This window comes from Saccoglossus kowalevskii, chromosome 9 (assembly GCF_978046115.1).
Source record: "Saccoglossus kowalevskii chromosome 9, keSacKowa6.1, whole genome shotgun sequence".
NCBI classification, from domain to species: Eukaryota; Metazoa; Hemichordata; class Enteropneusta; family Harrimaniidae; genus Saccoglossus; species Saccoglossus kowalevskii.
The window spans coordinates 31,279,422-31,294,796 of NC_140649.1; the positions used below are offsets into that span (position 1 = coordinate 31,279,422).

Here is a 15,375-nt window from a genome sequence, read left to right on the forward strand (position 1 = left end):
TATTATACATATCCACGTCAATATGGCAGCCATTTTTGTTCTCAAAATCAAGCATTTCTCAGTTGTTTACAGATGGATTTTGTTCAAACTTGGTATATATGTTGGACATTATAGGACCTTGATGCACATCATTTTGTTTTTCAGATAAGATTCAAAATGGCCGACTGGTGGTCATTTTGTTTTAATAAATGTGGTTCTAGTGCCATATCTCTGACTTGTTGTGACTGATTATGTTCACATTTTATATATTCATTATACATGTATTCAAAATGGCTGATTTTGTTTTAATTAATGCTGTTCCAGAGCAATATCTCTCCAACTCGTTTGACGATCAGATACAAATGTCAATAATTTAAATGTTAATCAATCATCATAATCATATAACATGTTTATATTCCAGCTTATTACTATGAACGAAACTATATTTCTTAAATTCAATAACTAACGGGGACTGTGCCATGCATGGCTTGTTATCTGTGCTTTTCAATAAATGAATGAATTATTGGAAATTGGTTTACATCACAATGGGAAACATTACAGTAGACAAATATTGATATTAATAGATATTTGCATCAATCCTTTAAAAAGTGTAGTTTATCTTCTGATTCTTGACCACAAATTCTATCTTTCAAGTATTTTTTTTTAGTTGCTTGTTTTGAACTGTAATTGTAACTTTTTTTTAATTTAGTACATGTTGGCAGTTAAGTAGTATTATGCAAATTCCAGAAATAAATTGTTGTTAAACAAAAATTAGCTTTGTAGCTGTATAGGTGCAGACCTTGCACCAGTATCTAAATTTTATATTCATATTTGATGTTGTTGTTGTTGTTATTATTTATAGTAAGCCCATGGATGAAGATGAAGAACTTGAAACTGAAGATTTTTATGATGATGTTGAAGCTGAAAAAATTAAACCAGCCAGGAAAGCAGATCCATTGCCAACATTACCGGTGTTACCAGTATCCAATTGTAAGTACTCGGTTACACTTTGAGTGTCAGATATCTTTCTGCCCAATATTCACTGCAAATATTTTCACATTTGTAAATGTTTTGGACCATACAGAGAGTTCCAGATATTGCTTTTAGTTTTTGATCGAAAGGATTGTCAATTTTTAACATTTCATCTGGAGAGGAACAGTCTGTGCAAAATCACTTTGTAGATGATGCCAAATATGGATGTGCTCTTCTAAAATCATTTTGTAGATGATGCCAAATATGGATGTGCTTCTCTAAAATCATTTTGTAGATGATGCCAAATATGGATGTGCTTCTCTAAAATCATTTTGTAGTTGATGCCAAATATGGATGTGCTCTTCTAAAATCATTTTGTAGATGATGCCAAATAAAATCATTTTGTAGATGATGCCAAATATGGATGTGCTCTTCTAAAATCATTTTGTAGATGATGCCAAATATGGATGTGCTTCTCTAAAATCATTTTGTAGATGATGCCAAATATGGATGTGCTTCTCTAAAATCATTTTGTAGTTGATGCCAAATATGGATGTGCTCTTCTAAAATCATTTTGTAGATGATGCCAAATAAAATCATTTTGTAGATGTTGCCAAATATGGATGTGCTCTTCTAAAATCATTTTGTAGATGTTGCCAAATATGGATGTGCTCTTCTAAAATCATTTTGTAGATGTTGCCAAATATGGATGTGCTTCTCTAAAATCATTTTGTAGATGATGCCAAGTATGGATGTGCTCTTCGAAAATCATTTTGTAGATGATGCCAAGTATGGATGTGCTCTTCTAAAATCATTTTGTAGATGATGCCAAATATAGATGTGCTTCTCTAAAATCATTTTGTAGATGATGCCAAATATGGATGTGCTTCTCTAAAATCATTTTGTAGATAATGCCAAATATGGATGTGCTTCTCTAAAATCATTTTGTAGATGATGCCAAATATGGATGTGCTCTTCTAAAATCATTTTGTAGATGTTGCCAAGTATGGATGTGCTCTTCTAAAATCATTTTGTAGATGATGCCAAATATGGATGTGCTCTTCTAAAATCATTTTGTAGATGTTGCCAAATATGGATGTGCTCTTCTAAAATCATGTTGTAGATGTTGCCAAATATGGATGTGCTCTTCTAAAATCATTTTGTAGATGTTGCCAAGTATGGATGTGCTTCTCTAAAATCATTTTGTAGATGTTGCCAAATATGGATGTGCTCTTCTAAAATCATTTTGTAGATGTTGCCAAATATGGATGTGCTCTTCTAAAATCATTTTGTAGATGTTGCCAAATATGGATGTGCTCTTCTAAAATCATTTTGTAGATGTTGCCAAGTATGGATGTGCTCTTCTAAAATCATTTTGTAGATGTTGCCAAGTATGGATGTGCTCTTCTAAAATCATTTTGTAGATGTTGCCAAATATGGATGTGCTTTTCTAAAATCATTTTGTAGATGTTGCCAAATATGGATGTGCTCTTCTAAAATCATTTTGCAGATGATGCCAAATATGGATGTGCTCTTCTAAAATCATTTTGTAGATGTTGCCAAATATGGATGTGCTCTTCTAAAATCATTTTGTAGATGTTGCCAAGTATGGATGTGCTCTTCTAAAATCATTTTGTGGATGTTGCCAAGTATGGATGTGCTCTTCTAAAATCATTTTGTAGATGTTGCCAAATATGGATGTGCTCTTCTAAAATCATTTTGTAGATGATGCCAAATATAGATGTGCTTCTCTAAAATCATTTTGTAGATGATGCCAAATATGGATGTGCTTCTCTAAAATCATTTTGTAGATAATGCCAAATATGGATGTGCTTCTCTAAAATCATTTTGTAGATGATGCCAAATATGGATGTGCTCTTCTAAAATCATTTTGTAGATGTTGCCAAGTATGGATGTGCTCTTCTAAAATCATTTTGTAGATGATGCCAAATATGGATGTGCTCTTCTAAAATCATTTTGTAGATGTTGCCAAATATGGATGTGCTCTTCTAAAATCATGTTGTAGATGTTGCCAAATATGGATGTGCTCTTCTAAAATCATTTTGTAGATGTTGCCAAGTATGGATGTGCTTCTCTAAAATCATTTTGTAGATGTTGCCAAATATGGATGTGCTCTTCTAAAATCATTTTGTAGATGTTGCCAAATATGGATGTGCTCTTCTAAAATCATTTTGTAGATGTTGCCAAATATGGATGTGCTCTTCTAAAATCATTTTGTAGATGTTGCCAAGTATGGATGTGCTCTTCTAAAATCATTTTGTAGATGTTGCCAAGTATGGATGTGCTCTTCTAAAATCATTTTGTAGATGTTGCCAAATATGGATGTGCTTTTCTAAAATCATTTTGTAGATGTTGCCAAATATGGATGTGCTCTTCTAAAATCATTTTGCAGATGATGCCAAATATGGATGTGCTCTTCTAAAATCATTTTGTAGATGTTGCCAAATATGGATGTGCTCTTCTAAAATCATTTTGTAGATGTTGCCAAGTATGGATGTGCTCTTCTAAAATCATTTTGTGGATGTTGCCAAGTATGGATGTGCTCTTCTAAAATCATTTTGTAGATGTTGCCAAATATGGATGTGCTCTTCTAAAATCATTTTGTAGATGTTGCCAAATATGGATGTGCTCTTCTAAAATCATTTTGTAGATGTTGCCAAATATGGATGTGCTCTTCTAAAATCATTTTGTAGATGTTGCCAAATATGGATGTGCTCTTCTAAAATCATTTTGTAGATGTTGCCAAGTATGGATGTGCTCTTCTAAAATCATTTAGTAGATGTTGCCAAATATGGATGTGCTCTTCTAAAATCATTTTGTAGATGTTGCCAAATATGGATGTGCTCTTCTAAAATCATTTTGTAGATGTTGCCAAGTATGGATGTGCTCTTCTAAAATCATTTTGTGGATGTTGCCAAGTATGGATGTGCTCTTCTAAAATCATTTTGTAGATGTTGCCAAATATGGATGTGCTCTTCTAAAATCATTTTGTAGATGTTGCCAAATATGGATGTGCTCTTCTAAAATCATTTTGTAGATGTTGCCAAGTATGGATGTGCTCTTCTAAAATCATTTTGTAGATGTTGCCAAGTATGGATGTGCTTCTCTAAAATCATTTTGTAGATGATGCCAAATATGGATGTGCTCTTCTAAATTCATTTTGTAGATGTTGCCAAGTATGGATGTGCTCTTCTAAAATCATTTTGTAGATGTTGCCAAATATGGATGTGCTCTTCTAAAATCATTTTGTAGATGTTGCCAAATATGGATGTGCTCTTCTAAAATCATTTTGTAGATGTTGCCAAGTATGGATGTGCTCTTCTAAAATCATTTTGTAGATGTTGCCAAATATGGATGTGCTCTTCTAAAATCATTTTGTAGATGTTGCCAAATATGGATGTGCTCTTCTAAAATCATTTTGTAGATGTTGCCAAGTATGGATGTGCTTCTCTAAAATCATTTTGTAGATGTTGCCAAATATGGATGTGCTCTTCTAAAATCATTTTGTAGATGTTGCCAAATATGGATGTGCTCTTCTAAAATCATTTTGTAGATGTTGCCAAATATGGATGTGCTCTTCTAAAATCATTTTGTAGATGTTGCCAAGTATGGATGTGCTTCTCTAAAATCATTTTGTAGATGTTGCCAAGTATGGATGTGCTCTTCTAAAATCATTTTGTAGATGTTGCCAAGTATGGATGTGCTTCTCTAAAATCATTTTGTAGATGTTGCCAAATATGGATGTGCTTCTCTAAAATCATTTTGTAGATGATGCCAAATATGGATGTGCTCTTCTAAAATCATTTTGTAGATGTTGCCAAATATGGATGTGCTCTTCTAAAATCATTTTGTAGATGTTGCCAAATATGGATGTGCTCTTCTAAAATCATTTTGTAGATGTTGCCAAATATGGATGTGCTTCTCTAAAATCATTTTGTAGATGATGCCAAATATGGATGTGCTCTTCTAAAATCATTTTGTAGATGTTGCCAAATATGGATGTGCTCTTCTAAAATCATTTTGTAGATGTTGCCAAGTATGGATGTGCTCTTCTAAAATCATTTTGTAGATGTTGCCAAATATGGATGTGCTCTTCTAAAATCATTTTGTAGATGTTGCCAAATATGGATGTGTGCTCTTCTAAAATCATTTTGTAGATGTTGCCAAATATGGATGTGCTCTTCTAAGGAATTGGTCAGTTACTTCGGCCTAGGGGGGGGGGGGTGGATCAGTAGGGGGGGGGGTTACCCTGTTTTTGATTTTTCGAATGGGGGGGGGGTCACCCTGTTTTTGCTATCATGTTTTCCAGAATTCACACACGCGCTCATGCATATATTTTTAAAAAAATTATTTCAGAACAAACAACAAAGAAGTTAATCGTACAAATGTGTTCTTAATAATAACTATTACCTATTTTGCCTATAAATTTGTTGATGCAAAAAATGTTATAGGCTAAATATTTTGAGGTTAAAGTTGCCAAATAACTAACAGATTATGCAATGCGGCTAGAACCCCAATTATACAGTTAAGTTTTAAACACATCCCAAGTCCATGTGCTGCTGATATCAGATTATTTTATTTAAAGTCTGAAGTCACTATTGTATAAGATATTTACTGGATTTATCTAATTATAACAGGAGACGGAAAGACAACACAGCAATTAGTACAAAGAGCAGTGACAGTTTTTGTTCAGCAAATCCAAAAAGTTAAATTTGTGAAAATGATGATATATAAATTAAAATACATGATGAAAAAATAAATAAATAGTTTTTTTGTTTTTTTAACTTTTAAATATGCATATTTTGCTCTGTAAAATACCAAAATCCAACACAAATTTAAGCAAAAATCGAAGTTTCTTTTGTTTTCATAAGCATAGACTGTGCTTCGGGTGTAAAGCTTTCCTGGTCTATAAGATATGAAAACTATTTTAAATCCAACTTAGTTTTCAAAGAGTTCAAACCGCCTAGATTCAAATCCTCTTTTCCTATCTTATAAAGGCGTTTATCGAGTGAGTACTCCACAGCTTTGCTTTTATTTACTATCTTTAGCAGAATAGATTTCCCTCCTTCCTGCAGCCTTTCCTGTAGTCATTTTTTGGTATTATGCTTCCCCTCCCCTCCTAAGGTCTATTAAATGCAAACGCTAAAGATTATGTAAAAATTAAGGCAAACCATGATAATTTCAATGCACATAAAATACATTTTGTAATCATGTCAGAGCCAAAACTGTTAATGTTTCTTTGTTTGTTTGTTGTTTTTTGTTTGTTGTTTTTTTTTGGGGGGGGGGGGTCAGCATGTTTTAAGTTTTAAAATATAATGTGGGGGGGGGGGTCACCCACTTTTTTTTATTTGATAGGGGGTGGGTCAACTGAGATTTACAGCTGGCAAAATGGAATCTGCCGACCCCCCCTAGGCCGAAGTAACTGACCAATCCCTAAAATCATTTTGTAGATGTTGCCAAATATGGATGTGCTTCTCTAAAATCATTTTGTAGATGATGCCAAATATGGATGTGCTCTTCTAAAATCATTTTGTAGATGTTGCCAAATATGAATGTGCTTCTCTAAAATCATTTTGTAGATGATGCCAAATATGGATGTGCTCTTCTAAAATCATTTTGTAGATGTTGCCAAGTATGGATGTGCTCTTCTAAAATCATTTTGTAGATGTTGCCAAATATGGATGTGCTCTTCTAAAATCATTTTGTAGATGTTGCCAAGTATGGATGTGCTCTTCTAAAATCATTTTGTAGATGTTGCCAAATATGGATGTGCTCTTCTAAAATCATTTTGTAGATGTTGCCAAATATGGATGTGCTCTTCTAAAATCATTTTGTAGATGTTGCCAAATATGGATGTGCTCTTCTAAAATCATTTTGTAGATGTTGCCAAATATGGATGTGCTCTTCTAAAATCATTTTGTAGATGTTGCCAAATATGGATGTGCTCTTCTAAAATCATTTTGTAGATGTTGCCAAGTATGGATGTGCTCTTCTAAAATCATTTTGTACATGTTGCCAAATATGGATGTGCTCTTCTAAAATCATTTTGTAGATGTTGCCAAATATGGATGTGCTCTTCTAAAATCATTTTGTAGATGTTGCCAAATATGGATGTGCTCTTCTAAAATCATTTTGTAGATGTTGCCAAATATGGATGTGCTCTTCTAAAATCATTTTGTAGATGTTGCCAAATATGGATGTGCTCTTCTAAAATCATTTTGTAGATGTTGCCAAATATGGATGTGCTCTTCTAAAATCATTTTGTAGATGTTGCCAAATATGGATGTGCTCTTCTAAAATCATTTTGTAGATGTTGCCAAGTATGGATGTGCTCTTCTAAAATCATTTTGTAGATGTTGCCAAATATGGATGTGCTCTTCTAAAATCATTTTGTAGATGTTGCCAAATATGGATGTGCTCTTCTAAAATCATTTTGTAGATGTTGCCAAATATGGATGTGCTCTTCTAAAATCATTTTGTAGATGTTGCCAAACATGGATGTGCTCTTCTAAAATCATTTTGTAGATGTTGCCAAGTATGGATGTGCTCTTCTAAAATCATTTTGTAGATGTTGCCAAGTATGGATGTGCTCTTCTAAAATCATTTTGTAGATGTTGCCAAATATGGATGTGCTCTTCTAAAATCATTTTGTAGATGTTGCCAAATATGGATGTGCTCTTCTAAAATCATTTTGTAGATGTTGCCAAATATGGATGTGCTCTTCTAAAATCATTTTGTAGATGTTGCAAAATATGGATGTGCTCTTCTAAAATCATTTTGTAGATGTTGCCAAATATGGATGTGCTCTTCTAAAATCATTTTGTAGATGTTGCCAAGTATGGATGTGCTCTTCTAAAATCATTTTGTAGATGTTGCCAAGTATGGATGTGCTCTTCTAAAATCATTTTGTAGATGTTGCCAAATATGGATGTGCTCTTCTAAAATCATTTTGTAGATGTTGCCAAATATGGATGTGCTCTTCTAAAATCATTTTGTAGATGTTGCCAAATATGGATGTGCTTCTCTAAAATCATTTTGTAGATGTTGCCAAATATGGATGTGCTCTTCTAAAATCATTTTGTAGATGTTGCCAAGTATGGATGTGCTTCTCTAAAATCATTTTGTAGATGTTGCCAAATATGGATGTGCTCTTCTAAAATCATTTTGTGGATGTTGCCAAATATGGATGTGCTCTTCTAAAATCATTTTGTAGATGTTGCCAAATATGGATGTGCTCTTCTAAAATCATTTTGTAGATGTTGCCAAGTATGGATGTGCTCTTCTAAAATCATTTTGTAGATGTTGCCAAATATGGATGTGCTCTTCTAAAATCATTTTGTAGATGTTGCCAAATATGGATGTGCTCTTCTAAAATCATTTTGTAGATGTTGCCAAATATGGATGTGCTCTTCTAAAATCATTTTGTAGATGTTGCCAAGTATGGATGTGCTCTTCTAAAATCATTTTGTAGATGTTGCCAAATATGGATGTGCTCTTCTAAAATCATTTTGTAGATGTTGCCAAATATGGATGTGTGCTCTTCTAAAATCATTTTGTAGATGTTGCCAAGTATGGATGTGCTCTTCTAAAATCATTTTGTAGATGATGCCAAGTATGGATGTGCTCTTCTAACATCATTTTGTAGATGTTGCCAAGTATGGATGTGCTTCTCTGAAATCATTTTGTAGATGATGCCAAATATGGATGTTCTTCTCTAAAATCATTTTGTAGATGTTGCCAAATATGGATGTGCTCTTCCAAAATCACTTTGTAGACGCTACAATTACAATCAACATATTTCATAAAAAAAATGAAATTACAAATTTAAAACATCATCAACTGATTCACAGGTATACCTAGGTTGATTTTCGATTTTAATTTTGTATGAACTACGCAATTAAGTGCAACCAACAGGTTGTCAACACTGACAAATATGGAAAAAAAGGTGTTTTTCAAGATTAAATGCTTTCCCAAAACTTGAAATAGTAGCTTTCAAACAAGATATACTAGTACTTTGGTAAATAAATCTGTGTTATTTTCATGCATTGTACATTGTATTGATGAGAAACAGTATTTGTATACATTCATTGGCAAATTTTTTACATAAACAAATAATTATGTGCATTGTTACTTAGTACCTCCAGAACCAATTGACACCGAGCCGGATGAAGTATATCAGGATGTATCTGATGAGGTCAGTGAACAATTATAACTGTAAATAATTTCATAAATTCCTCATGGTAAAGGTAGAATGCTACTCGTGAGTTTTTTCAAATTTGTGTGCATATAACAGTGACACTATTTTTCAAAATCTTTTTGCAATTAATGGTTTTAGTATTAATCGACAGCATGGAAACTTGTCACTGTCAATCTGTTTTTTGAGAAAATAATAACTATTTTAGCCACAGTTTCCATAGACCAAAATAAAAACACATTACCTCATTGAAAACCCACTAAAAGTATTGTCAATTTTGCAAATATTCCTAAACATCAAAATGTACATTGTAAGACATTATATACTGTAGAATACTTTATTTTCGCTTGGAATTTATTTTCGCTATTTTCGCTGAAGGGATGATTCCGTGAAAATGAAATCCAGCTAATATACTTTCTTTCCTATATTTCACATTAAACTCATCAAAAATCAGTGAAAATAAATTCCATACAAAACACCCAAAAAATAAAGTATTCCACAGTATATATTTTTTACCATATGTCACTGAGCAAACGTTTTGAGATATTGAGTCATACGAAACAATGGTATAAAATGCTATAAAACAGTCAAAACACTGTATTTGAACCATATTTTGATTTCATTTTCTACATTATCATATTTTTACTTTTGTGTAGCATTCTACCCCAATGAACTAGGTCTTAGAAACATGTCCAGACTATTTGATAAGTGGGTAATCGGTAGTTGTCAAGTTTCCAGGCACCAAAATCTGCAGAATTGGGGGGGGGGGGGGGACGAAATGTAATTGAAAAAACATTAGAATCAGGAAAATTTCTTCCTATATATATAGATGTACTCTGTTCATTTCAGTTTTCTAAGGTGTTGGCCATTAATTGTTAGTCCCCGTTCGGACGAAGTCCGAAAACGGGGACTTATAATTCGGCCTTCGTCCGTGCGTCCGTCCGGAGTCATATCTCAGAATCCCTTGGACCGATTCCGTTCATTCTTTGCATGTGCCTAGTACTTTATCTGGGACATATGCACATGCAGTGGTTTAGGGATTGGATTCAAAATGGCCGACTGGCAGCCATCTTGTTTTTTGAAAATGTTGTATATTGGACATGCTTTGTCAGTTTTCATTCAAATTTGGTACATAGATTATACATGTAAGGATACATGCCCCCGACCGTCCGTGAGTTCCTGAGTCTGTCCGTCCGTCCGTTCGTGCGTCAGTCTGTCAATAGTAATATTTCAGAATCCTGTGGACCGATTCCGTTCATTCTTTGCATGTGTCTAGTACCTTATGTGGGACATATGCACATGCAGTGGTTTAGCGATTCGATTCAAAATGGCCAACTGGCAGCCATCTTGTTTTTTGAAAATGTTATATTTTGGACATGCTTTGTCAGTTGTCATTCAAACTTGGTACATAGATTATACATGTTAGGTTACATGTCCATGACAATTTATTTCGCAATTGGATCAAAGATGGTCGACTGGCAGGCATCTTGTTTTTTGTTTTTTATGCGGTATCTTGGAAGTGCTCTGTCAGTTTTCATTCAAATTTGGCACATACATGTACTTTATATACATGTTAGGATGCATGTCCATGACAATTTGTTTCAAAATCTGATCAAGGATGGCCAATTGACAGCAATCTGACTTTTTGGCCTTACTACTATATTTCCACAATTTATGTACCATTTTCATTCGTATTTGGCACATACATCATACATATCAGTGTGTTTCATAATCAGATCAAAGATGGCCGAATAACGGCTGTTTTTATTTTTGGCCATATTACTACTACACGGAACACGTGTTTTGATGTAAATAAACAATCTGTTGTATATGCCACTTGGAACAATCCCTCCGCTTTATTATGACAAGCACAAAGAGAACTTTCAAAAATTTAACGGGGACTGTGTCATTTTCAATGACTTGTTATTGAATAAATAGTCGTCAGTACTGTGATTTGTACCATGTTGATACATCTTGATGCCTTTTTAGCCATGCTGTCATTCAAGATGACAGGGCAGATTTTTTCATATAGGTATCTGTTGTGGTCCAGCCGTTGTCTGCCAACAATTGCATTTTTGACTTCTTTATGAAAACTACTAACAAGATTGCTTTGATATGTTATATGTAGGTATAGGTACCTCTATCAGATTTGTTCATTTTGTGACAATATCATTAATTCTTTAGCAAATATTTTTGTCATTTTTGGTAAAAAGGTATGTTTTTTTTTTACTTCTTCTTGAAAACTACCAGTTCAGCTGCTTTGATACTGGTATATAGGTACTTTGGGTGGACCTTTGTCAGTTTTGTTCATTAATTCTCTATTCTTAGTAAATATTTCTGTCATTTTTGGTAAAACATTTTTGAAAACTACGAACTGGATTGCTTTGATATTTTATATGTAGATACCTTAGAATAGAATAGTGCTTTATTGACACCGTAAAGAAAATATTACATTTCTTTTTTGGTTACGTACATCAATGAAGTTGAATATAGTAATAATGAAAATAGCAACATTAAACTATACTACTAATATTTTGATTGTGAAATTAGTCCTTTCACACATACTTTGATAAGAAGTTTTGACATTGTTAGTCAGTTTTTTTTTTTTTACATTGAAACAAATATTTAGTCTTATCTCTTGATTGCATTATATAATCAAATTTTTCTGTTTTGTTTTTGTTTCTGAAGTCTTGGTTGATTAATCCTATGGCATTGTACAAAGTGTTTCTATATTCTGTGTATAAATTACAATCTATTAGGTGGTGTATTTCATCTTCTATTTGGTTACAATGTGTGCATAGTCTCTTGTCCATTGGTGTCTTGAGTCTTGTATAGCAACCTGTTTCTACTGCTAATCTATGATTACTTGTTCTAAATTTGGCTAATTATCTGATGATATTGACTAAATGTAATGTTAATTTTATTCTTAAGATTGCTTACAGACTGTTCTTTATCACTGTTGTTATATTTCTCAGGGTGAAGAAATTGGTGAAGACGATGATATTTACGAAACATTTGACGAAGTGACTGAAAAACGGTAAGACAACATTACACAGTATCCGGAAAGTGTATGACTTTATTTGAACATTTCATTTAGGTCTATTAGTGCAAATCAGTGCATGCAGATTGATTTACATGTCATCAGAGGTCAACACATGTCAACACATGTCATCACAGGTCAACACATGTCATCACAGGTCAACATGTGTCATCACAGTTCAATACATGTTATTACAGATCAATACATGACATCACAGGTCAACACATGTCATCACAGTTCAACACATGTTATTACAGGTCAATGCATGTCATCACAGGCCAACACGTGTCATCACAGGTCAACACATGTCATCACAGTTCAACACATGTTATCACAGTTCAGTACATGTCATCACAGGCCAACAACACATGTCATAACAGGTCAACACATGTCATCACAGTTCAACACATGTTATTACAGGTCAATGCATGTCATCACAGGTCAACATGTGTCACAGTCTCTCATATATAGTCTCTTTTTCAGATTAATTTTCTTTTCTTAATCACAACTTTTTGATATTTGTATTACTCATATGTCACTAATATAAGTACCTAAACCACAGTATTTCCTCTAAAGTTGTGTGTGTAGTTGTACTGTCAGACTATCACTCTGATATTTTAAAATTAACCTCTGTTGTCATTGACTGTGACAAATAGGATTTCTATAAAGTTCTATAAATAATAACTATATATAAAATAAAATAACAAACACAAGATGCGTTGATACTAGGCATAATTATTATAAGCTAGATATCAGCTAGATAGGTCACTCATGAGATATCATAGGGTCACTCATGAAATATCATAGGGTCACTCATGAGATATCACAAGGTCACTCATAAGATATCACAGAGTCATTAATAAGATATCATAGGGTCACTCATGAGATATCATAAGGTCACTCATGAGATATCATAGGGTCACTCATGAAATATCATAGGGTCACTCATGAGATATCACAAGGTCACTCATGAGATATCACAGTCATTAATGAGATATCACATGGTTACTCAGTTATCACAAGGTTAATCATGAGATATCATAGGGTCACTCATGAGATATCACAAGGTCACTCATGAGATATCATTGGGTCACTCATGAGATATAAGGTCACTCATGAAATATCATAGGGTCACTCATGGGATATCATAAGGTCACTCATGAGATATCACAAGGTCACTCATGAGATATCACATGGTTACTCAGTTATCACAAGGTTAATCACGAGATATCACAAGGTCACTCATGAAATATGACAAGGCTACTCATGAAATATCACAAGGTTAATCATGAGATATCACAAGGTTAATCATGAGATATCACAAGGTTAATCATGAGTTATCACAAGGTTAATCACGAGATATCACAAGGTCACTCATGAAATATGACAATGCTACTCATGAGATATCACAAGGTTAATCATGAGATATCACAAGATTAATCATGAGATATCACAAGGTTAATCACGAGATATCACAAGGTTAATCATGAGTTATCACAAGGTTAATCATGAGATATCACAAGGTCACTCATGAAATATCACAAGGTTACTCATGAGATATCACAAGGTTATTCATGAAATATAACAATCATACATGAGATATCACAGAATCACTCATAAAATATTAATTATGGGTCACTTATGAGATATTTCTTACTGAGCATATACCCATATATATATATATATATATTGATTATTAATACAGCTTATCGTCTCTAAGCAACGTGATAATGACCACTCCAGAATCTCCTCCAATCCCATCGGACCATTTGTCACATGACAGCTTTAATGGTGACAGTGGGAGTAATTTACCTATTATCAGGTTGGAAACTAATGCACACTAGATTTGTGTTTATATCTTTGCTTTCATAATTATAATTTTTTTTTAATAATTTAATTGCATAAGTTTCTTTTTTAATTGATCTTAGTTTTATCTCTTTATTTTAAGATAGCGAGAAGGGAAATTTCAATTTCAAGACACAAGTCATCTCAGCTTTTCAAAAGATCAAAATTTCGAAACGCTTTTTTTAAACGCTAAAACAAATAACCACAACTGCGTGTTTATCAAACGTCCAATATGTCAGCATTATTGACAGTCAAGTCTTCACTGGAAAAATATGGTCAAGACTTTGCGCAACTTTCTTTTAAATATTCCAAAGTCAATATTCTATTTACTAACACCATTTTACTAACGCAATGACAAGGAACAGAAAGAAAGTAAAGACACCGATGACAGATGAGGCAAAGAGGGAAAAATCTGCGTCTCAGTGATGAGGGGTCATATTATTATGACTAACGTCACAGGTGGTTCGAAAGGGAAATTGAACTATCCGCATCCACGCGAAAGATTTTCAACTACTAAACCGATGACGACATCGATACATCAGACGAGGAAGTGAGTACAGGGATTATGTTGTTTGTCGAAATCAAATAAAATAAATAAATAAAACAAAGCCATTGTTTCAGTTTACGCGGAGAGCGTGCGCCCATCTAATTTCCCATTGACACTTTTGCTTTAGTTTTCAATCCTCAGCTGTGGTTTCAATCCATTCACACAGCTTTACGTTTTTTTTTTTTTACAAAATAATATTGATAAAACGAAGTTGATTGCCTAGATATACGAGTTTGACTCATTCAAAGTAATGAACGCAGTCATAACAAATTATACTTGCTAATGACGAAGAAAGAACATAACATCGATATAGCATAGTCAAAAACAGTAAACTATAATCTTCATACTAATTTCGCGTAATGAACTTGGTAATCATTGTGCTATCCATGAGAATGCCGTAACCGGGCGATATTTACCCAGCATCTTGTATTTTTTTCACCAATAATTCACGAGCAGTGACTAAAGAAGGGATTTCTAGCTATGGTCGTCTTGTCGCAGCCATCGGCCATTTTGTTTCACTGTGATAACAGTTTTATTAGATCTCAGAGACACACGAAAGATTAGCTTGTTTGTAAATAGTCAGCATTTACAGGGGGACAGTAATGTTTAGCAGAGGATTATCCCTCCTTGAGCATTTGCATAACAATGGCAGCCATTTCTCCAGAACGCTCCAGCAGTACGGGACTCAAAAATGCCAGCTGTTTTCTTTAATTCCACACTCGCGCTTGAAATTATTCGTTATCTGTCGCACTTAATGGATTCTATGATAATAATGCA

At 33.5% G+C, this 15,375-nt stretch overlaps 1 protein-coding gene and 1 long non-coding RNA gene across 3 annotated transcripts in view; one reads left to right on the forward strand and one right to left on the reverse strand.

Moving 5' to 3' along the window:
- Positions 1-15,375, reverse strand: part of LOC102802515 (uncharacterized) — a 494,330-nt gene that overhangs the window by 152,982 nt on the left and 325,973 nt on the right. The gene's annotated exons all lie outside the window — the stretch shown is intronic.
- LOC102808249 (uncharacterized) overlaps positions 1-15,375 on the forward strand; it is a 47,093-nt gene that overhangs the window by 15,861 nt on the left and 15,857 nt on the right. The window contains exons 4-6 of the mRNA XM_085503405.1: positions 842-969; positions 9,108-9,166; positions 12,142-12,203. Of these exons, the coding sequence (XP_085359531.1) occupies positions 842-969; positions 9,108-9,166; positions 12,142-12,203 (249 nt within the window). The remainder of the gene's footprint in view (positions 1-841; positions 970-9,107; positions 9,167-12,141; positions 12,204-15,375) is intronic.